The sequence below is a fragment of the Lissotriton helveticus genome, chromosome 4_1, assembly GCF_964261635.1.
Source record: "Lissotriton helveticus chromosome 4_1, aLisHel1.1, whole genome shotgun sequence".
In the NCBI taxonomy this organism is placed as follows: Eukaryota; Metazoa; Chordata; class Amphibia; order Caudata; family Salamandridae; genus Lissotriton; species Lissotriton helveticus.
The window spans coordinates 1434074872-1434099008 of NC_136063.1; the positions used below are offsets into that span (position 1 = coordinate 1434074872).

General features: G+C 45.5%; 1 protein-coding gene across 4 annotated transcripts in view; it reads left to right on the plus strand.

The window, feature by feature from the left end:
- KDM1B (lysine demethylase 1B) overlaps positions 1-23832 on the plus strand; it is a 631262-nt gene extending 607430 nt beyond the window's left edge. For all 4 annotated transcript variants that reach the window (XM_078687981.1, XM_078687979.1, XM_078687980.1 and 1 more), the window contains one exon: positions 21853-23832. In XM_078687981.1, the coding sequence (XP_078544107.1) occupies positions 21853-21936 (84 nt within the window). In that variant the 3' untranslated portion in view covers positions 21937-23832. The remainder of the gene's footprint in view (positions 1-21852) is intronic.
- The last annotated feature ends 305 nt before the right edge of the window (positions 23833-24137 follow it).

Below are 24137 nucleotides of genomic sequence, written 5' to 3' on the forward strand. Positions count from 1 at the left end.
GTAAAAAACATAGAAGTGGGAGTTCAACAACCTTGTTTTTTTTTAATTTTTAATTTGTTTTTTGAAAGTTCATGACAATATAATTTTTCTTTCCTCTGTACACAACAGTAGATATTAACACGGAAATATAAATATACATACAGGAAGATGAATACACATAATAAGAGCTCAGCTGTTAAAACATAAGGCCATAAATACAATAAATATGTTAATAGTATCAACATGAGTGTTAGGAGAGCTATAGACCCCCATTTTTTAACCGCCTCCATGATGCCACAGGCGCCCAGATCCTTAGTCCCATTTCCCTGGATTTCACTCCCTTTAGGGCATACAGCTCTGACTCTGTGTTATGGATCCCGAGCATCCTACACATCCACATTTGGAAGGTTGGGGCCTCAACATCCTTCCATGCAGCAGCAATTAATATTCTAAAAACAGCTGTTGATATAAAAACAAGTGCCTCAGACTCTGTACTTAGACCCAGTTTGGCATCACACCCGATTATTAAAAGTGTATGGGATAGGTCGATTTTGACAGCTAGCAGCCCCTCTAAGAATTTTTCGATTTCCTTTTTAATGGGCCCTAATTTCCCACAGCTACAAAACCTATGTAGAGCATCAGCAGGCCCATTACCACATCTAGGACAATTGTTATCCGCTCTCTTTCCCCATTCATACAGTTTGGCCGGTGTATAGTATAAGTTAAAGAGAGTCTTAAAGTGCTGTGCTCTTAGATTTGAGGAACGTAGGAACCTTTTATCCATAAGGATAGCTCTATCCAGGTCGATGTCAGGATCACTCAATTTATCAACCCAGGCAGCCTCTGTCTTAAGCATGTCATCGGGTAGTGTTTCCAAGAATAATCCGTACATTACCCTGATGCTACGACCACCTCCCTTCATATAATCTAATAATATACAGTCTTTTGATATGTTTATGGTGGGTCTTTTTGATTTAATTGTGTTAGCCAACTGCATATATTTGAACTCTTGGGAGCCTTGAAGTGAGTATCGTGACTTCAGAAGTTCGAGGGGCCTCAGAACATCCTTTATCATAACTTGACCTAATGTGCTGATTCCCTGTATTTCTCAATGTCTCCAAGGGCCATCTCTACTTAAGTGCGGGAATAGTCCTGATTTCCAAAGTAAAGTATGTTTATTGAACTTTGGGATGCTCTGATTCTTCTGTACGGAGGACCATAGCCCCCAGATATCTTCCAATATTTTATAGCCTGATGCCTTATAAAAGCGTTTATCATATTTCCTTAGCAATACCCCGTGTGCTTCAATCCCTAGCGCCAGCTGATATATAGATGGGATATCTCGCTGACTGTGTGGCATATCATCAGGAGAAAACAGTATAGCCATTTTTGTAAGGAGACCAGACCAATTGTAGAATTTAAGATGAGGTATTCCTAACCCACCCTTTTCCTGTGGTAGAGACATGAATTTAATTGATCGCCTCACCTTGCCATATTGCCAGACAAAGTTCATAAAGATTGCCTCCATTTCCCTGATCAATGTATCGTCTACTTTAAAGGGGATAGACCTAAATTTATATAGAATCTTCGGGAACATTGTCATTTTAATAACATTGACCCTACCTATGATTGACAGATGGAGGGTGTCTATTCTTTTTAAGTCCTGTTTCATTTTTTCCAGTAATGGCAAAAAATTGTCTTTAATGATTTCCCTTGGCTGGGCATTAATTGTTATTCCTAAATATACTACTGAGTCCACATATCTGTCATCCAGTTTCACTGTGTTTCTTGAACATAGTACCTGTGTTTTTGCCACATTAAGTCGGTATCCAGATAGCCTCCCGAAGTCAGATGTAATGGTAATTATTTCCCTCATGGCACTGTCGGGATCAGTAGTGGTTATGGCTATGTCGTCCGCATATGCGAGGATTTTGGTGTGGAACCCATTAACGACAACTGGCTTTATATTAATGTTGTTCTTTATAAGACTAATCAGGGGGTCTATATAAAGTGCAAATAGGATGGGTGAGCACGGACACCCTTGTCTCGTACCTCTCGTAATATGGATCTGTCTGGAGCATTCGCCCATAAGCTGGATGCTAGCAGTTGGATTAGAGTACATAGCCCAAACCTCTATCAGCCATCACTTTCCAAAGAAAGCTCCACCTGACACGGTCGAACGCTTTTTCCGCGTCGAGGAGGATCATTGCAATCCCCCCCCCCACCCGCAGCATGAATGTCAAACAGGGTTATGGCTCTTTTAATATGGTCAGTAGTGCCCCTGCCGGGGACAAAACCATGCTGCCAGGGAGAGACGAGACTCGCAATAATCCTCCCCAGCCGTGTAGCCATTATTTTTGCATATAATTTATTATCGCTATTTATTAGCGATATGGGCCGGTAAGAGCCGGGGCTTTCCTTGGGTTTGCCTTTCTTATGGAATACCACTATATTGGTTTTGGTCCAAGATTCTGGAATGACCCCAGTATTTATAACCCCATTGAATAGATCTAACAGAAGGTGTGCCGTTTCTTCCTTCAGATGTTTATAGACCTCCAGAGGTATGGCATCAGGCCCTGCTGCCTTGCCTGCTGATAGATCCATTAGTGCTTGAGAAAGCTCGTCCATAGTGATATTCTGCTCCAGAGATTCCCTCTCACTAGGCGTAAGTTTAATGCCTGTATCCTGCCAGTTTATACCCGGATCATCTATGTCCATCTCTTCTTTATAAAGATCCTGATAAAACCTCCTGAAAACTTCAAGAATTTCAGTTGGTTTATTATAAGTCTGATCGCCTTCTTTAATTTCAGTGATAGTGTTTTTTGAGGTGGCTTGTCTTATTCGTAGCGCTAGAGCCCTACCTGCATTCTCCCCTGTTTCATACATACCAACTCTTCGGGTCTGATACTCTGCTGCAGCTTTTTTAGCCAATTGCCGTTGAATGTCTGCCTTTATGCTATTTAGCCTTTTTAAGCTCTGAGTACCCTGAATCCCGTGGCAGACGTCTCTCCTGTGTTGTTCCTCTGCCTCCGCCAGTTTAGCCAAAAGACGCTCTCTGTCTTCCTTAGCTTCTTTCCACACCCGCCCAGAAAAGCTAATTGTCTCGCCCCTCAGGCCGGCTTTGAAACTATCCCAGACCATGACACGGGATGCACTATATCTATTCGCATCGAAAAAAGACTGGGACCAGTTCTTTATATGTGCTATGTAATTACTGTCCGCTAAAAGCTTTCTATCAAAAGTCCAGGGTCTGATTTTCTCCCTTTGTTTATTTACTATCATAGTGAGAACAAGGGGATTGTGATCCGATATTAACCTAGGAAGCATTGAGATTTCTACGTTAGGGAGACAGGTTGCTGATATTAAGAAATAGTCCAGTTTTGTATGTTTGTTGAATGGGTGTGAGAAGTATGTGAACCCGGGTTCGTCTTTCTTTAGGCTACCCCACACATCCCTCAGCCCATAAGATTGAATTATGGAGTATACAGCCCTGAATACCCGGGGCTTACGACCGATATATGGGGAATCACCTGTGAAGTCAGCAGAGATGTTGAGATCACCGCACATTACTATAGGTGAAGGCCAGTTAGTAAGTTCCCTCTCTATGGTATCCATCACCCCCGGGTCGTCCAGGTTAGAGCCGTAGACTGAACATAAAGTTATGCCTAGTTTCAATTCGCATATTGCCCATCTACCCAGTACATCGGCCTTTGATTTTTTTACTCCTCCCAGACCTACCCGGCCCATAATAGCTACCCCCTTTACCGTTGATGTCTGTGAGGAACAGGACAAAATGTCATACCCCCTTAGATTTAGCCAGTGTTTCTTTTTCCAGGGTAGGTGGGTCTCTTGTAAACACACAATGTCGGCCCTAATTAATTTTACATATTCCTCAAGCCTTTCCCTCTTTTTCCAATTATTCAGACCACCTATATTGAGGCTAATTACCCTAATCCTTGACATACCCCTGTAGGGAACAAAGCCAACCCACTAACCAATCCCAGTCACATTTTGTCCTGAGTTTTCCATCAATATGCATATCCGCTTTGAGCATCTCACTTATATTAGTAAACATATTTATTGCATGAACTTTCTTTTTTCTTTTTGCTTCCCCTTTACCCCACCTCCCCCCCACTCCAAACCTTGTCCCCTCCCAACCCCCCTGACCCCAACCCGCTCCCCAGTGAAGCGCGCAGACCGAGTCTGTGCATGTGATGGGTGCAGCCCAGCAGTGAACACTATGTGAACTACTTATTAGACCTCCTCCTCAACCTCATGTATGATCATGAACCACCATATGTGACACCCTTAACTCTATGAAGCTTAGACTTAAACTTTAGACTCAAACTTAGACTCAGAATCGGAAGTCATACCTTAGCCCCCTTTAAGCAAAGGAGGTTAAGTAACATACTATAATGAGTCCAGAAACTCCCGAGCTTTGATCTCCGAAGAAAAGTACATGGTCTTGCCTAAATGAATTACTTTTAACTGGGCAGGATTGATAAGATAGACCTGCACTCTTTTGTCCTGAAACGGCTTGATTAATTGTCTTAGTCTCCAACGCCGCTCAACGGTGGAGTGACAGAAATCAGGCCTTACGAAGAAGGAGCCTCCCTCAAAGGTTCTTTTGGCATCCGGCCTCGCTTTTTCTGAGATGGACTGGCGCAGAAGAAAATTACCTATGTATATTAGGATAGCTCTTGGCTTATCGCCTTCTCTGGCATTTTGTCTCAGTTTAAACGGTGTCCTATGCGCCCTCTGAATTTCGGTGGTCCAATTCCACCCAGCGATATCTGGAAAAGCTTTCTCGAAGATTTTGGCTATAAATGCTTTAACATCCTGACCTTCAATCCCTTCCGGAATCCCAAGGACCCTAAGATTATTTCTTTTCTAGGTCCTCCAGCTTCCACTGGACGTCGATTGCTTGCGCTCCAAGGGATTCCATTTTGTTCGTGGCCGCAGCAGCCTCTGTTTCGGTGGCAACTATCCTTTCTTCCAGATTTGAAGCCCTATCTCCAACACTCGCACAGGCTTTCGAGAGCTTCCTGACCACTACTTTCATCTTTCTCATTGCTGCTTGGGATTTAAGGCTGTCTGATCGGGTCTCTTCTCTATGTGCTGTTATTCCTTGGTGGATTGATTCCATCATTGACATCATTGACAGTTGCGTAGACTCGTGATGCCGTGCATGATCCGTATCCTGGTTGGAATTCCCTTGTAGGGAAGTTGTTGGAGAGTGATCCCAAGTTAGTTCTGGTTGGCCCCTTTGAGAGGGCATGTTTTTGATAGTAGTTGAAGGCAATCCTGCCTCGCTATCACTCTCAGTTTCTGGGTTACTGCAGTCGATATCAGAGCTATGAAGCTCCTCATCCTCTGACCAGTTGGCCTCCTCTGTTACGGAGAAGAAATATTCACTGGGGGTCTTCTCCTTTTCCTTCCCCTTTTCGCCATGTATGAGCCCAGAATAGTTAGCGTTTGCATTTATATTTGCCGTAAGACAACCAGGTTCCTCCGGGGCCATAGTAGACATAATAGCATCTTTCAATGCTTCACCTGTTGTTGACCCTCCTTGAGTGTCTCCACTGTTAGTTAATGGGGGTATGGAAATAGACTCTAACACTCCTTCTGTTGATGAATTTATCACATCCTTAGTTGATATAGGGGCTGTAAGCTCACTGTCCTCATTACCAGCCCCCTCGTCATCCCCCATGGTCACACCAGCTGGGGGCCTCGATTGCACCATCAGATCCTGAGCACCGCACAAGACATCGCCCACAGCTCCGACCTCCTGACATGACTGATGCAGCTGCATTTGAGGTTGAGGCTGTTGAAGCTGTGAGGCTGATTGTAATGCAGACTCGACCTCTGATTCGGATTCAGGCTCTCCAACTTCATTGGTAACCGGTAAAGTCGCCACCGGTAATGTCGGTACCGCTGGGGCCGCTGCTGTAGCTGGCTCCAATTCTTTAAGTTTTTTTTTCTTTCATTGCGGTTCAACATCTCCACCACACTAATAGTCGCGGTGGCTGTGGCTTGTCGAGTTCTAGCAGAGGGGGGGCGCAACTCTTTGGGGGTATTCTGCCCTGAGGATGGTTGCTGCTGCTTTGCCCGACCCCCAGGTTCCACTTCTAATGTTGCCCCCTCAGTCCCGGTGTTCATTACAGGCGCAGTGCTCATAGAGCTGTCCGTGACATTGCCTGCCATACCGGCACCATCAGTCAAATTTTTCTTTTTTGAAAGTGTCTTACCTCCGGTGTTTAATTTAGGAGCCATCTGTGAGGGAGGTACAGAGAGTAAAGAGACCAGCTGCCTCGCCCTGACCGGCCCCCTGCACACGCGAGCTTCACAGCCTCTTGGTTCCGCTCTGCCAGATCCGTAGCTGCTGCCGCTGCCGCCTCCGCCTCCACTCCGCTCACAAGATCCCGGCCCTGTAGGACTCCGCCTCCTGACTCCGCGAGCTCTGCCGGGTCTCCCTGCCAACCCGATCCTTAGCAGAAGCGAAGCAACAAACCTCCGCAGACCGGGGGGAGGTACCCTGTGGCGAGGATCGATCCAGAAAAACATCCGCTGCCGCTCAGCCGCTACTCACGGCCGCCATCTTGCTTCCTCAAAGCGCTCTGGGGACGTCCCTCGTTCAACAACCTTCTGTATGTTACACTCCATTTTGTCTATGTATCATACTGCATAATGTCTGAAGCATATGTTTAATAAAAAGAATTCTAAAAAATAAAAAAATCACCAGCCTCGTGTCCATAGAAGCTAGGTAGGTCACATTTTGTCAGCCTAAAAATTAGGTTGTGGTTCTGAAATGTTTGGGAAGTACTGATGTAGAGTACCTGTACTGTGGTTGGAATTTCTGGAGATCCCGCTTCACAATGTAGCAATGGATGTGTAGGGTCCATATGACGTATGGACTTGGGGAAAGATCTATGCAGTAGTGCTAATAGATTATTTCTCAGAGTCAGCAGAGTTATAAGTGAGGTTTTTTTTTCCACCGAAGCAGGAATTATCTGCTGTATTAGACCTGACAATGGCATACAGTTTGTATCTAAGAAGCTTGATAAGTTCTTTGACGATTTAGGGGTGAATCACAAACAAACAACATTGTACGCTTCCAGTATCAATGGTTTGGTTGAGAGGCACAACTGGTTGGTGTTGGAAGCTGTACAACCAGCTTTGAGGACTGGTTTAAAGTGTTCAGGGACACATCAGCAAATTAATACAGTCTTATATCACTGCTCATAATAACGTGAGTTTTTTGTCATTCTTTAGGTCAAGCATTCAAGACCTCTTGTATATACTTTAGTATATATACTTTAGTATATGCTTAACTACTAATGTACTTTGTGGCTCTGGAGATCAGCCCTAGGACTTGTCTGCTTCCGCTTAGGGATGGGTTTTTTTCTGTTCAACTGCCTCCGTTTCACTGTCTTGATAGAAAACGACCAGCAAAGGTCAGTAACATACCAGAATTGCTTTCTGCTGAGGGACTTATTTTTTTATTTTTCTGGCAACTGCCTCTTTAACTTCCTTGATAGAAAACGACCAGCAGAGGTCAGTAAAATACCAGAATCACTTCAGCATTCTCTAGATTCCAGTCCATAGAAATTGTCTTCCACGAGCACCCGTAGACAATATTTTTTTTTCAAATCTTGTATTTTCAGATATATGACCACCAAAGGCCCTGCTTTTATATTAAAAACAGAGCTTTGGACTATACCACATCCAGCTGAAAGGCAATATTTCTCTCCATGTGTTCCCATACCTGGCATGTCACGCAGTTTGGTGCTTACTTTCCCTCCATGTTAAAGAACAGTAGATGTTTCAGCACCCAGGCAAATGTGCTGCATAGCTAAATACATATACAGCCCCAAAGGCAAGATCGATTGCATTGCAAATGCTTGTTTTGCTGAAAGAGATGAATATGATAACTAGTATAAATTCTGAATAGTTGTGTGGTAATTAATTGTGATACATTGTTAGGTAAAGATGTATACAAAGAGGCCAAAAAACGTGAACAAGGAAACGTATCTGATTTAATTAAGTAAAGTTTTGGAATATTGTAAAAGTTTTCTTGTAGACTAGGTTAAAGTTAAGGAACCGCATTTAGTTAGAAAGCGAGGAACTACATTTTCAAGTGTGTCTGCATTTGGGAAAACCTCTGCACTTTTCAACAGTGGTACAAGGTAGAATTTATGAAGTATTGTTAAAATCAGTGGTAATTGAGGATTGTCAGCATGCTTATTCATTGAGCTCTCCGTACTTTGGAGCTCTAACGAGTTCTGAGTTGTCACATAATGCTCACGAAAAATCTAGTGCTTCAAGGGATACAGAAGTTTCCATGGATACAAAAGTGAATCATCAAGTAGAACCAGAAGGGGCAGCAAGTGAAATTTGTCCTCGAAGCTCTGGAAGTAGGATTTAATGTCAGGACTGTGATATGGCTTTTATTTTTTCCTGTGGGTGTTTTTGTTAAAGAGAGGAAATGTGCAGTAGTTGTAATAGCTCACCGTTGTTATGTGTTTTGTTCGTCTTCGGTTATGTCCTATTCCACACATGTCGCACATCCGTATGCATTTCACATTCCTTTCCAGATCCAATCCTCTGTCTCTGATTTGCTTTTATCTCTGTGTTCCTACTATTGTCTTTAAAAATGAGTTCTATTTTCAGTCTCTTATCAGCTGCAGAGCAGGCTGCGGTGCAGTGTATGGGCCCTTCAAATAAAACTTGTTTCTTCCACTTTGCTGAATGTGATTTTGAAACCTCAACACAGTGTGATTATACCACAGATGCATGAACTAGTGTAATCAACGAGATCTGCATTTAATTAATTAATGCTGAATTTCAGCAAACACATTTGTGTAGTTATGGTTAAGTCAATTTCCGCTTGAAAAGACATGGTTTTCTTAATGAACGTGCCAATGTTTGACAAATCTGTATGATTTTTTCCAATAAAAAAAAGGTTAATCTAATTTGGAATCGGCATAGCAAATTTCGTGCAAATCGGTCGAGTGGGGGGGCCACTACAACTGGAGGATCAAAAAATAAACCTTTCCCATTTTAATTCCTTTAGCATTCTTTGCACTCCATTACAGAAATAACAGGTAAATGGAATTAGACCAAACGCGGCATGAACATAGAACAACACTAAAGGAAGTGCCTGCGCTTTTGTAAATCCTTCCATTTGTTTTCAAGAACTTTGCATTTGAAAAAGGCATGTGCACTGGTGAGAGAGGTGTCTAGTGATGCCAGATTCAAACTGGCAAAATTCTACTTGTTTCATTTTTTTTAACATCTTTTTATTGATTTTTTTAACACAACTTCAGGCAAGTAATACTGCATTAATAATACTCAGTAGTTATCATAGCAATAGCCCCTCCAGGTGATTCTCTCACTACCGAGTATCTTCTTGGGCACTCAGAATAGAAGCATACATTGTCAGGAGTAACTAACACTAATCCCTTACCGCCAGAGCATGCCTCAATTAGAGAAAGGGTCTTCTCGTATTAGCAATCAAAGTATGCCAGTACTTTTGAACTGAGTCATATAACAGACCATAAGCCAACCCTCTCCCACCCCCCTCCTTACCCACCCTCTTGCACCGCTGCATCCTAATTGTCAACAATCAATGAACATCAGAGCACAGTGCCCTCATCATTCGATATAGCGTAATAACATTAGTACAGTACAGTCAAACCTATATCCCCTCTGTCTCATCGGGTGCAGAACATAGTTGTTATAGGGGGTTCCTCACCGTCCCTGGGATCTAATGCTGTCCCATCAGTGGATTCGGAGCCGAATCTGCATCCGAGCCTGAATCTGCATCCGAGCCTGAATCTGCCTCTGTTTCTTGCAATGACACAACTATGGCCTCCCATACCCTTGCTGACCCCCAACGCCTTATCATTATTAGTCCGCCTGGCATGCCGAAGCAGAACTGTACTTTCACTCGTTGCCCATTTTGTTAATTCTGCCTTCCACCTCCCAAAGTTGGGCCCACTTCTTGCTTTCCAGTGTGCTGTGATATCTCTTTTAGCCAGCAACAATCCCAGGTCTATAACTTTGCTCGTTACTTTCGTTTTGGGTGTATGCGGAAACCAGTGCAATAAACAAGTGCCCATGTCTGGCTCCACCCGTCGGTCCATAACATCGCAAAGCAGGTCAACAACCTCCTCCCAGTACGTTCCTAATTGTGGACAACCCCACATCATGTGGTGAAACTCCGCCCCCTTTAGGGTACACTGTGGGCACTGGGCAGTATATATTTTAAAATACCTATTGATCTTAGCAGGAGTAAGGTATGCCCTTTGAAATATAAAGAAGCGTATCAGCTGGAATCTGGCATTCCTGGTACTTTTCCACGCTCTCCTTACTAATTGAGCCCATGTCCTCTCAGGGATCTCCTTGTCTAGGTCCACCTCCCACTTCTGTTGCAAGTCCATCAGTGGCTCCATGTCCTCGCCCACCATGCGCCTGTATAAGCATGTAATGGCTTTGAATGTCCCCGCTGCCATCACTACATACTGGCATGCCATGGAAGTCTGTGGTTCCAGCAGTCCCACTCTTCAATGACGCTGGACAGCCAAAACCAGGGCTGAGTGTAGCAAATAATCCCCCTGTGGGAGGCCATATCTATCCTGTAGGGTCTGATAGGGCAACAGTGCACCGTCTTCGTATGAAACCCCCAATACTTGTATTCCCAGTGTCTCCCATTCGGCCAACACAGACCAATTCCCCCCATGCTGGAGGGCGGTACACATACCCAAAGGTATCTCCAGGGCATATGGGCGGGTAATCCCAGCTCTACGCTGGCACCGGTTCCAGTACAGCCTGAGCGTCCATGCCTCGCTAGAAAGCGTCCCAAGGTGCAGCCGAGGTTGAAGCACAGTAAAGGACAATACATGATGTGGGATCCATCGTCCATCAGGGCCCTCCGGGCCCCTAAGCTCCAAAGCCACCGCCTGAGTAAGCCATTGCAATTGAGCAGCCAAATAATACAGCTCGAAATCCGGCACAGTCAGTCCCCCATCGGCCCTCGGGTGCATTATCGTGTCCAGTGCCACCCGCTGCCTTCCAGTCCCCCACAGAAACCCCCGACCATCGAGCGGAGCTGTCTACAAATTGATCCCGAGACCTAGATTGGCAGTGTCCTAAAGTAATACAGCAAGCGTGGGAGCGCTACCATCTTTAACAGTGCCACCCGACCGGCCTCCGAAAGTAGCAATGTGCTCCCAAATGTGAAACTACCCCTAAGCCCTCGTATAGCTCTGCCTATATTACCTTCCAATAAATCATAAGGCGCATGATAGAGGTTGGTTCGGAGATAGGGCAAGCATTGAGTCTCCTACCGGATACCTTCAACATGGGTGTGGCCAGCATCTGATGGGGTCACCGGAAACAAACAAGTCTTCGCCCACTTCACCCAAGCCCCGAAACCCTACCAAACTCGCGAAGGAGGGTCGTCGCTCCCTCCAGAGCCTCCCTGTATTAGCCAGAAACATGAGTAAATCATCGGCATAGAGTGAAATATACTGCACAACCCCCATAAATTTAGCCCTAGATAGTACCTTCCCAGTCTAGCCTATGCCGCTAATAGTTTAATGGCTAATGCAAATAACAAAGGAGAAAGCGGGCACCCTTGTCGCGTCCCTCGCCCCGTCCCTCGCCCTACTATGCAAGAGGAAGAAACCATAGTCCCCGTCTGAACCCGAGCCATCGCTGATCTATAAAGAATTCCGGTCCACCCCACAAAAGCCTCCCCAAGACCAAATGTGTGCCTAACCTGGAACAGATATGGCCATTCCAGGTTCTCAAACGCCTTTTCAATATCTACCAATAGGACGGACGCAGAGGGAGCGAGATAGTGGTCCTCCCTTAATATGCGCAGTAGACGTCGCACACTGGTGGCCGTATTCCGAGTTGGTATAAATCCCGCTTGATCCTGGTGGATCAGTTGCACCATAAATGGGAGGAGCCGAGTTGTAAGGATTCTACTCAAAATTTTGTAATCCGACGTAAGCAAGGATAAAGGGCGATAAGGATAGTCTTATCCGAGGGATCCTTCCCGGGCTTCAACAACGGAATAGTGACAGTCTCTCGGGTGGAGGCCGGCAACATTCCATTCTTCCTTGCCTCTGTAAAAACAGCCAAGAGTCGAGGAGCCATTAAATCAATGTAGGCCGAGTAAAACTCTATGGGCAGCCCATCCGTACCCGGTGTTTTATTACATGCCATATGTTTAACAACACTCCCTATCTCCCCTAATGGGATTTCCTGTCCTAGTAGGTCCGCCTGCGTCTTGTCGAGTTGCGGGAACGCTATCTCTGCCAAGAGGACCCCTATGCCAACCCCAGTAACCTGTAATTTACTCCGGTACAACTCGTTGTAATATTCTAAAAATAATCCTTTTATCCCCAGTTGGGTATATACTGGATCACCCCTATTGATAAGTAATCCCCAACCTCCCATGGGGCATTCCACTCTAAGGGAGTGGCATATTCTGGCTCTCACATTGTTCCTCCCCCTCTCTTTTCCACTCGCGGGATAAAGTCATACTATGTTAAGCGTCCACAATCTCATCTTCTGTCCCAGGTGTAACATGCAGCAGTTGAACATTTCCCGATTCAGTCCCGTCTGAGTCAGTTTCCACCGGGCCCTTCTTCGATTCAGTCGCTAGCGCCGATGATGCACCTCGTTCCTGAGATATTTCAGTCAAGGCCCGCAACAATGCCGATCTCTCCTTCTCTGTTTGAGTCACCGTGGGTCCTGGCGGACCTAGCCATCGTCTTTTGATACGCCGCGACCTGCGAGGGCGCGGTTCATCCGCAGGTGGCCACATTCTTCGCGCCATGCTTCCCCCATACCCGTCCTGTAGGTCTCCAACCAAGTCTATGCCTCCTCGGGGCTATCATGAAAGTACCTTTTGCCATCTAAGATTACCTTCAAGCAAGCAGGAAACATCAGGGAGTACTGAAGGCCTTTGTCTCGGAGAGCCTTCTTGACCGCCAAAAACAAAGCTCGACGGCGTTGCACTTCAAATGTGTAATCCGGGAACAGCGTCACATTACTATTGTTCACCTGGTAGGGGCCCGAGGAGCGGGCCTTGTGCAGCAGCAAGTCCCTGTCTTTATAGTGAAGTAGTTGTGCCACAACTGGCCTGGGCGGTCTTCCGGGTGATAGCGGCCGGGCCGGGCCGGTACTCTGTGCGCCCTCTCCAGTGTATAGAAGGTGGTCAGGCCCTCAGGTGTAATCTCAGTCTGCAGCCAGCTTTCTAGGTAGTCCACCATATTAGTCCCTTCCACTCCTTCCTGCAACCCCACCACCCGTATATTATTCATTTGGTTCCTCCATTCGGCATCTTCAGCCCTCCTCTCCAGGGATTGTAATCAGTGTGTGATGTCACTCATCTGGGCCGCCATTGTCTTCTGCGCAGGCTCCTGGACCTCCAGTTTCCCCTCCGTCTGCTTCACCCGGTCCGCCAGCTAGGTATGTTCCGTTCTAAGTAGGCCCAACCCTAAAGCCTTATGTGCAATGTCCTGCTGCAGGGCATCCTTTGTGTCAGCAATGGCTTTAAGTATTGATCCACCTGCCACTGCATTAGCCCCTCAGTTTGTAATTTTGCCGTATCCTGCTTCCCTTGTTCCGCCACCTCTTCCTCCGGCTCCGGGGGCACTCCTCCCTGCTTCCCTCATGGCTTCCCCATAATCTGTGGTGTTCCGCGCCACCAGCACAGCCTCCTCAGTGTCCCTTCCCACCGTCCAAATCAATCACCACCACCAGATAATGCCCATTATGAGCAAGGCCCCTCTCACCAACACCCACAGTAGGCTACTCACTGATCAGCCATCAACCAGGGGAGCCCTCCGCCATCTCCGGGCAGACTTCTATCCAACCGCTCAATCAGCAATTCCAGTAGGTGCCAGCATCCCAGGTGTAGAGCACTATCGTGAAGCCCTCAATTCGTCTTACACAGTGCCCCCTGTTCGTGGTGCAACCATGGCAGTCCCCCAAGAGTATCTCTCCTCTTAGTTATCCTTTTCCCCCCTCTCCGGTCTCCAATGACACCCGCCACTGTTGTTGTTGTGGTATGGGTCACTTCAATGGTATAGCCCTGGCCATAGGGCAAATGATCTGGAAGAACAGTTGATGCAAGGTCACTAATGGTTCTAGACCAGCCAAAACGATCCAGCAATGACGGGAGTGTCCGCGGTGCCTTGCCCAGCTGCCTCGCACCTTCAGCCTGCACCTCCCTGTTCGCGGCGGTCCCAGAGGGCCTCTCCAGTCACTGCCGAGGATGCACATCCACTCGTCCTCAAGCACTGCGTCAGGCGACCGCTGACACAACCAAGCTGGCGGCCGTGCCGGCCCCTGGGACTTTGAGCAAAGGCCCCAGACCAGAACCCGGGCAGTGGAGGTGCCACCAAGCCCCCCGCTGGTTCCTTCTCACCAATGCCGTCCCTCCGCCGACTCTTTTGCCTCCACGTTCCACCACGCTCGCGCGTACTTCAGTAGATAATGCGGCACTCACCTCACTCGTGCCTGTGAAGTACCCGCTCCGTCCGCACTCCGGGGGTCCCGCCGAGGACAGAAGCAGTAACGACCTACACAGTTAGCAGGGCCCCCCCCACTTCCGACAGCGCTAGCCGTACGTGTCACTCTGTCCCCAGTCATAGGATCCACCACCCGCCGGATCGTCCAAGATGGCGGCCGGGTCTTTGAGCGCTTTATGCTGCTGTACACAATGGATCTCGTCCGATTCCAGCAGACGCTCAAATGGGGGCAGTACTCTAGAGCCAAGACAATTTACATGCGGAAAACAATGTTTTCATGCATGCGAAGCACATCAGACTTCGACACTCAATCCGTCACGAGAAAGGGCAGCTGCGTACTGCGGCACCTCCAGTGCGGGCCGGCCAGGTAATAGAGGCACCCTCTGGCCCTTGCTTATGTCGCCGCTCCCCAGTGCCGCCGCAGGCTGCTCGTCTGCCCCCTGCACTCATCTCCATGATCCGTCGCACACCTGAGCGCCTCCTTGGCCCAACCAGCCTTTGCGGCTTTCTTGACTCAGCGGTCCCCGTCCAGTTGGCTCCCCAGGGCCCCCGCTGGACACAGAGGCGAGCACCGCCAGCTGCCGAGCCCCCTGATCTTCCAGGGCTCGTCCCATTCCAGCCTCCGGCCGCCCTACAAGCTCAACATTACCGCTGTCACCACCATTTTGGGAACGCGCTGGTCGGGCTCTTCATGTCGTGCAACCTCCTACTGCCAGCGGGGAGTCGATCGTCTCTTACTACCGCCGCCTGCAACTCCCAGGGTCAGCAATAAGTGGTCCCAGGCTCTTTAGTTGCTACGACTGGCTCACAACTCAGGATAATCGATGGGGTCGGCGCGGAGCTCCCAGCTCACGCGTCCGTCCTCATCTGCTCTTAAGCCACGCCCCATTTCTACGTGCTTAATTGCATTTATCTTACACCCACCAGATTGCATCTCATCTTCACCTTAGGCCTGATGAGCGCCCCATATGCAAGTCAACACAGGCGGATTATCTGCATTTGGTCATGGGAAAGGTCCCCTTTTTCCATGGTTTCCCCTCTCTTTGTCACTGGTAGTAATGTTTTTTGATTGATGTGCACTGGGTCCCTGCTAAGCAGGCGCCACTGCCAGTGCTCTTTCACTAAAAATAAGGTAAAATGGTCTAATTGTGTTACAATTGGCAGACACTTTAGCACCCCTGTAAGTCCCCAGTAAATGGTACCTCTGTTACCTAGGGCATAGGTACTAAAGAGGGTCCCTAAGGGCTGCAGCATGTATTATGCCACCCTAAGGGACACCCATACAAATTGCATGTAGGCTTCCATTGCCGGCTGTGAGACATGGTGCAAACCATGTGTGAAAACACAGCAAGGCTCACTCACTGTGTCATGCCTAGATCACTGCTTATCATTTATGCCAAATGCAAAAAGAAAAATTGATGAACATAATGCAGAACAATGCCACACATTCACCACAGTACAGAGATCTGGGCCTAAATCCATCGTGTTTATGCTCACCATGCCATTCCAGTGTATATTAGTCACCCCTGCAGCAGGCCTTATAGCCCTAAGGCAGGGAGCATCATATTGCATGTGAGGACATATCTGCATGAGCAGCTATGTGGACATATCTGCATGAGCAGCTATGCCCCTGTGCTGTCTAGTTCAATTACTAGATTGTACAAGTGAACAGGGAAGCCATCTTAATTATATGTACTGGGCACTAGTCATTACGAGTTCCCCAGCTACTTGATGGATTTACTGAAACCTATGGTGTTTTGTATCAAACACCTTGTCTTAATAAATCTGTACTGTTGCGCGTACTAGATTTATTATGACATGCACCCAGAGGGCACCTTAGAGGTGGCCCCTGAAGAACGTATCAGCATCTTGGGTGCTAGCTGACTGGTATCGTCCAGCCTGCCACCACAGATTCTGACCACCTGCATGTGAGAGCCCATGCTCTCTAAGGTCAGAAACAATGCATTCTCCGGAGGAAGGTGTTGACACCTCTTGAGGCAGGATGGCTAGTGATTTCGCATATTAAGGCCAGGGGCTGCAAACCTGCCACATTTGATATGCGACCCTTTCTTCCCCCAGACCTTGGAGATGCCACCCCCTAACCTGAGGCTAATTTGGCACCGACACAGGAGGGAAATTAGCTATACAGTGGCATGTTGCACCTCCTCTGGGGCATTCGTTTATCGGCCCCAGGATGTGAAGGAGATTTTCTTGTCTCCCTCGAACAAGCTTTGGCCCCGAAATGCATTTCCTATGCCAATTTCACCATGCTTGGGGACTTTAACGTTCATGTAGACAAGGCTGAGGACCCTCTAACTATACGCTTGGTGGAAACGCTTCTCTTAATTTAGTGCAAGCCACTACCGGGCCCACCCATGGAGCTGGTCATGTGATCAATAGCATACCATTAAATGTGTCATTAAAATGTGAACGCCCCCCAGCCAGTGACATGATCAGACCATTTCCTAGTGCCTTTTTCTTGCCACTTTGATTGCCTAAATGCACCCCGATCCTCTTTGCCTTAAAATGATAATAAATGCTGTAATAAAGTTTCTATGGCTGACTTTAGGAGCACCTGGCTGGATCCCATACCAGTAATCCCAAATTCTGCTGGGAAGTGGAATATTGTTATTAGTTCCTCACTTAAGAGAGAGGCTGATATTGTAGCCCCTATTAAGGCTTGTACAAAGGCTACTACTACCAGCTAAGCATTCTGGGTCTCACAGGAATCCGCTCAGGAAAGGGCTGTGTGCAAGATGTTGGAAAGAGTCTGGCGTCATTACTACCTTGAATCAGATAAAACTAGCTACAAAAGGGCCCTGAAAGTTTATCATAGAAATCTCAAGAGATCCTGTAGCACCTTTTACACGCAATGCATTGAGGAGCCTGACAATGACGGACAGGAGAGTTTTAAAATTGTGACTACATTTACTAACACTAAATTTACATCTCCCCGCTGGAACCAAGCCAGTCTCTATGCTCTTGTCTTTTATCCTCAAAATTCAGTCTAATTTAATGGGGACGAATAATGCACTCCGGGGACCTGGAATAAGAGACTTAGCCAGTCCCATTTCACATTTGAAATTGGCTTCTTTCCAGGCCCCGTCTTTGGAGGAAGTGATAGCCTCCTTTGAAATCTGTAAGTCTGGATCTCCATTGAATCCTATACCTCCTCCTATCCTGTGGTCCATATCAGATATTATTACCTCATTATATCGGGAGTTATTTGTCATTGCTCTTCATTCACGTGTCCTACCAGAGGACTGGAAAAGAGCTACTGTAATTCCTCTGCTTAAAAAGGCCAATGCTGACCCTGATTCTCTGGCTAATTTTAGTCTCTATGCTCCCATTAGCCACAAAGTTTTAGAAAGGTGGGTGAACCAACAGCTTACCACCTTTCTCATTTAGAACAACTTGTTTCATCCTTCCCAATCAGTGTTTAGAGCCTGTCAGAGCACAAAGACCACACTATTAGAGCTCTCTGAGTCCATCATTAAAACCAGTCTGGACTCTGGCCTTAATGTGGCTCTTTTGGATCCGGTATCCGCATTTGATACAGTAGATCATATCATCTTGCCGCACAGGTTGAAACAAATGGGTGTGACTGGCTCTGCCCTAAGTTGGCTAGGCTCTTTCCTTTAGAGACTTGAGCAGGTGGTTTGGATGCAACCGTATGCCTCAGGACGAAAAAGATTGAAGTGGGGAGTGCTACAGTGCTCCCACTTAAGTCTCACACTCTTAAATATTTACATGACTCATTTGGCATATTTGGTTAAATCATTTCAAGGTCATCTCATATGCAGGTGATGCCCAACTCCTGCTCACGTATGATGGGGTTTTTATAAATGAAAAGACCCCATTTGCCCATCGTATGGTAGCGCTGCTCGACTGGCTGAAGGCCAATAAATTACAGTGCAATCCTGATAAAACATAAATCTTGTTGTTTGGACAGAACTCCCTTGCAGGATGGGTAGGAGCTTGGCCCAATACGATTCCCCCTCCTCCATTGGCGGTAGCCAGGAATTTGAGTCTTGTTTGATGTCCAACTTTAATTTGAGGCTCAGGTATGAGCAGTGTTGAAAATGTGCTTCTGGATGTTTTGCATGCTGAAGAAGTTTCTTCATTTGCTTGCACGTGATGCCCAAGTTGCAGTGGTCAGGGCATTGAGTCTTTCAAGACTGGACTATTCCAGTGTGTTACATCTGGGCATCCTGGAATATCTGATCCAGCGGTTACAAGTTATGCAGAATATGGCTTTGCCTTCTGTATAATATACAGAAATATACATCTGTATCATTATTTTTGGAAAGAATTCACTCACACACATGTTGAAAACATATAATGTACAAAGCATTGACCCTGAAGCATCAAGCACTCCAAAACAAGGGGCCTAGTTACCTAAATGAAAGCCTTAAGGAATACATTCCTGAAAAACCCATTAATTCCAACAAAGCCGGACCATGGTTCCCCGTTTCAAAAGGCATTGAAGGGGCGTCGCTTCCATCTCTTTAAAAGCAGCTGGTATGTGGAATCAGCTGCCTGAACAAGAGATCCATTTTGGATTAAGCAAGATATAAAAAAGCACTGAAGGATTTCTTTTTCAGACTTCGGTGATGATAGGAGATCAGTGGTCCCGGCCTCCGGTCTGCTCTGAGTCACCCAAACATCGCCGAAACACCCTCCTGAGTAGCTGTGCATTATAGATGAAACAATCATTCATTCATTCAACTGTGGTGCATTACCTAACTTGCCGCAAAACCCTGCCTGGCTGCTGCTCTTCTGACAATCACTGACACAGACTCATCCAGAAGCAGAACAGCCTCCCCAAACCCTTGGAGGTCTGCCCAGCACTTTATCGACCATGCTACATTTAACTTGGAGTGAAGAGCAACCTCCCTGCACCAGCAGGCACCGACTGCATCTGCCCGGTAGAGTGTTATGTCAACACCCGATCGCACCAAGGGAACAGTGCCCCAGAAGAAGAACGTTGACGTTCCCAGAGGTCAGAATTGTCTCCCTGCCAAGGTGGGAGATGTCAGGACCCTCAGGAGCCCCCTTCCTCAATACCCAGGGTACCAGAGCCAGTTGCAAGCACATAGTCTTTTTTTTATCTGTCAGGACACCACCATTGCCAAAACTTACCTACATGTCAAGGGACTTCAATAAAGGCCGGCTACACCGAGAGTGGCCCTGTTGTATTTCTTTTCCCTCTTCTACAGGTACACTGGGAACCGTGAGAGCATCTAATTCACCGACCCACTAGACAAAGCACATCTGCACCCAAGCCCAGGCTCAAGTAAACCAAAGGTGCTCTGTGGTCCTGAGGCCCCCAAGACCCCCTGCAGGTTCTTTTCCCCATTGACATTAGCGTGTAGAGTTTGTGATACCATCGTGTACAGCGCCTTTGCACCCTGACACCCCAGGTCTGGTAAACTTGAACTGTTTCAAGGTGTTTTCTTGAATCTTACCCCCACATGCATCAAGCATTTTTGTAGTCGCAAACGGTGCGATTCCTTAAAATCGGCCGTTTGCGAATGCAAAAGTGCTTTTTGGGATGCATGAAGCAATTTTAGAATTCGTAACATTTTTGCGAGTTCTAAAATTGCGGTTGCTTTTAAGAAGTCGCAGATGTGCGATTTCTTAAAAGCAATGCATCATTACTTTTAAAAGTGCAAATTCGCAATTAGGGTGCCAAATTTACCGAGTGGTTGAACCACTCGGTAAATTTGGAAAAAGTGTTTAAAATGCTGAAAATGTTTTTCAACATTCATGTTTCACACACACATGTCCTTAGGACATGTGTGTGTGAAACATGATGCGAAAAATACATTTCAGGGGTGCAGGGGGGGCTGCACCCATGAAATTTTCAAAGTGCCACTCGCAATTTGCTAATGCCTTCCCATTGATTCCTATGGGCCTTTTGGCCCATAGGAATCAATGGGAATTGCGAAAATTAACTTAAGAATTCGGTATTTATTTGGGATTCGGTAAAAATTGCGATTTTTACCGAATCACAAATGAATACCGAAAATAATGATGCATAGCATTTTGCACTTCTTAATTTGCGATTCCTTATTTTTCGCAAATTAAGAAGTGCAAAATGTCACAATGATGCATGTGGGGGTTAGCCCCTACTTACCTTAGATTCAGAAGAACAGTCCTATAAGTTGTCTGTAAGTTAACCTATGCAGTGAATGTTTCCCCCATAGGATAACATTGCCTGTATAAATTGATAACATCTAAAGTACTTACCTAATTCCGATGATCTTGGTGTGTAACATTTTATAAAAATGTGTTACTTTTCTAAATTGGTCTCAAGTTTCTTCTTGAGTGTGTCTCTCATTTATTGACTCGGTGTGTACAATAAATGTTTAACACTACTCTCTGATAAACCGAAACTGCTCACCCGCACTACCAAAAAGAGAGAATTTGGGATTATTAATTTAAGCCCTGTAAGCTAATAAGGGCTGTCTGGACTTTCTACATAGTGTACTTCATTTTGATACACTACATAAAAAGCCAGTCTCCTGCAATGGCAAGGAACGGTCCCGAGGTGGTGACCTATTGAAGGGATGTTACCGATCGACTGCAGAATGTATGGAGGATCCACTTGAGCCCTCAGTCAAACAGTGTATTTTAGGAATTATCCCCATCCCAAGGGACAGTAAAATGCAAAAGCATTTTGTTCAGTTGGGGTTCCTTTTGGCAAAAGAGAGCACTGCCATCCACTGGATAGCGAATGTGGGGCCATTACTCAATGCATGATTGAAAAACTTGGAGGAATGTGCGCTGGAGGAGGAGCAGATAATGAGAGAAGTGAAAACTAATGAAAAGGTAGAGGATGACTGTTTAGTGTGGCGGATTTGTTGCGAGTTTGGTAGACCCAACACAGGGGCCAGAGCCCTTCAAGGGGGAATCGGGCTCCCCACCCCCGCCGTCTGCTGCGAGCGATACCCGTGCATGTTGTGGGCGAGCTCGCTCTCATAGGGGTCCATGGCATGTAAGGCACAGGCTCTGTGCCCAAACCCTGCACCACATGTCCTCGGGCCAGACAGCCTTGCCAACCCCGGTGCATACACCCAAATGCAATGTGCTGCAGTCTAGAGATTGCCACCGGTGCAGGGATTGGCCGCCCATGGTGGCTTGCCATTGTGCATGTGGTATATGACCAAAAACACAAATTCAATAAAAAAACAAAGGGAAAAGTGAAGTTGTGGTTAGGTTTGGTTATAATACATTGACATATGTTTAATTTATTTTGAAAAATGAAATCGTATTTGCTTTTTGCTTGTAACATCTATATTTTTTTATGTTATTTTTACAGGCTACAAATAGACACTTTCCGCAGACCGTAACAGGAGCTTACCTAAGTGGTGTGCGTGAAGCAAGCAAGATAGCAGCATTTTGATTTCATGAAATCTACAACGTCATCGGTTTCTCTGGTGGATCCGAGTTTTCCTTCAAACTTGGAGGGCGCACCAAGTCTATTATTGATTGTAAGATAGGCACTTAGTTGTATTTGAAAAGGGAAACAAATGGAATCTTGTGAACTTAACGCTCTCGAGAGTGTGACCAATGATTCTGCACAACGCCTATTAGGTTGTTACCTGAAACGAACACATTAATTGCTAAAATAGCCGCTGCAAATTAAAGGGCTTATTTATGAAGAGGTGGCAATGTATGCAGGCGCCTGCTATTGACAGTGAACGCTCCCAAACGAAATATTAATGCTTAAGAACATTAATAGCCATGAAACATGGCAGATAGGTGCTGAGCCTTTAGTACGTTCATATCAAGGTTTCTTTTTAGGTTTTGAATATTTTTAAAGATGAGGAACTTGATACTCCAAACGTTAAAAATGTCCTTAGTATATGTTCAAGAAGGACAATTTTACTTGTTCAGCTGCAGGTTTGCATTTTATGTGAAAATGTGGAAATTTGACTAGCTTCAAATTACTTTCTCAAACATTAATAGCACATTACAGAGACATGCTCATGGTTAGGTCAAAATGTATTTCTTTTTTGTGTTTTTCGATGAGAGAGAAAGTATATCTGTGCCCAAAGACTAGCTGTGATTTAGTGGCATATTTTGTTGTTTGCATCCTGTAACTGTCTTGTTTTAATATGTTAGTGTGACATCAGAAATAGTGGTCTTCATGGCATGCTTACAACAATGATGTTAATTTCTGGCTCTATCAAAACTCCTTTAGTGTAGTGCAAGCTCTGAAGAAATGCAGGCTGAGGTAGCCCCACTTAAGTAGTTAATTGATTTTGCTGGTCTCGATATACCCTCTGACTAAGGCCTCGGTTACAAATGGCCCGTACAAATGCCTGTTATTTTCGCACCCTTTAACTACCGTTACCGAGGGTCTCAATAATTTTTGCTGGGAAATAACATGAATTTACGTTTTGGGAAATAACCTGCAGAAATCTATTTTTCGTGGTTACTTTTTTTCGTAGGGTAAGCAAAAATTCCAAAAACATAGGAACCAGAAATCTTAATCATTCAGCGGTTTTACCCTTTTAAAAACCAAGGAATACTACTAATGTTTATGACAATGTTTAATTGTTGATATTTATTTGTTTTTTCCGTTTTCTTCTGAGGGTGTTGAAAGCGACTGTTCCCTGTCTTGGAATACCATTTGCATCTTGGTTTTCGGAGTCATAATTGCAAGAAACCTCCTGTTTCAATTTGTGTATCTGTGGTGCCAAAACAAAGGCTGCACTTTGTACAAATTTGTATCAACTGTTGTCTCTCTGTAGCCAATACAATCACACAGGACAGGATTTAGCATGTGTATGACCAGGAACTGCTTAGGGTGGGACATAATTAAGATTTTGTAGTTATGAGGAATATTTGTACCAGACAGTGTGCTACATTTTAATAAGTCACAGAACTGTTGAAGTTTCTGTTTCAATGGATCATCATCTTTTATAAACTATTAAATCCTGTTTTCGTGGGTTTTAAATAACATTACAATGGGGAATATGGATGTTATGTCTGTTCCTAGGTAGATTCCTCTGTTATTGGTCCCAGAGTTTCCCCCCTTTTTTAAAGGCTGTTTATCACAGGACTACTTTTTTCGTATACATGTTCATTGTGTGTGTGTGTGTGTGTGTGCGTGGGTGTGTAGATATATATATATAAACAAACATGTGTAAATAACTTGGAATAAATATTCTGTTTGTTTTTTATATAAAATATCTGTTTATAAAGTATTATCAAAATGCTTGACTGCTGAGCATTACCTTTTTAATTCAATAGTTTGTTTGCTTCAAGACCACATAATAAAACTGGAATGATCCACTGGTTTACTGTTTAATGCTGTGCTTCAAAGCTTTATGACTATAATGTGCCAAGAAAGATGAGTCGCACAAATCGGCAAGTGATAAAAAGTTTGTTCACCTCAGCCACCAACTCAGTATCACCTATGGTACTCTTCCTGCTTCAGTCACCGAGTTCTAGGTTATGGAATACAGGAGGTGATGCAAAATTACTGCATAAATTACACATGTTCTTTTACAAAAAATACCTAAAAACAAAGGAATAGCGAACAATTAAGTACATAAACATTTAAACAATATAAACTTTCTAATGCCAACAAAGGGA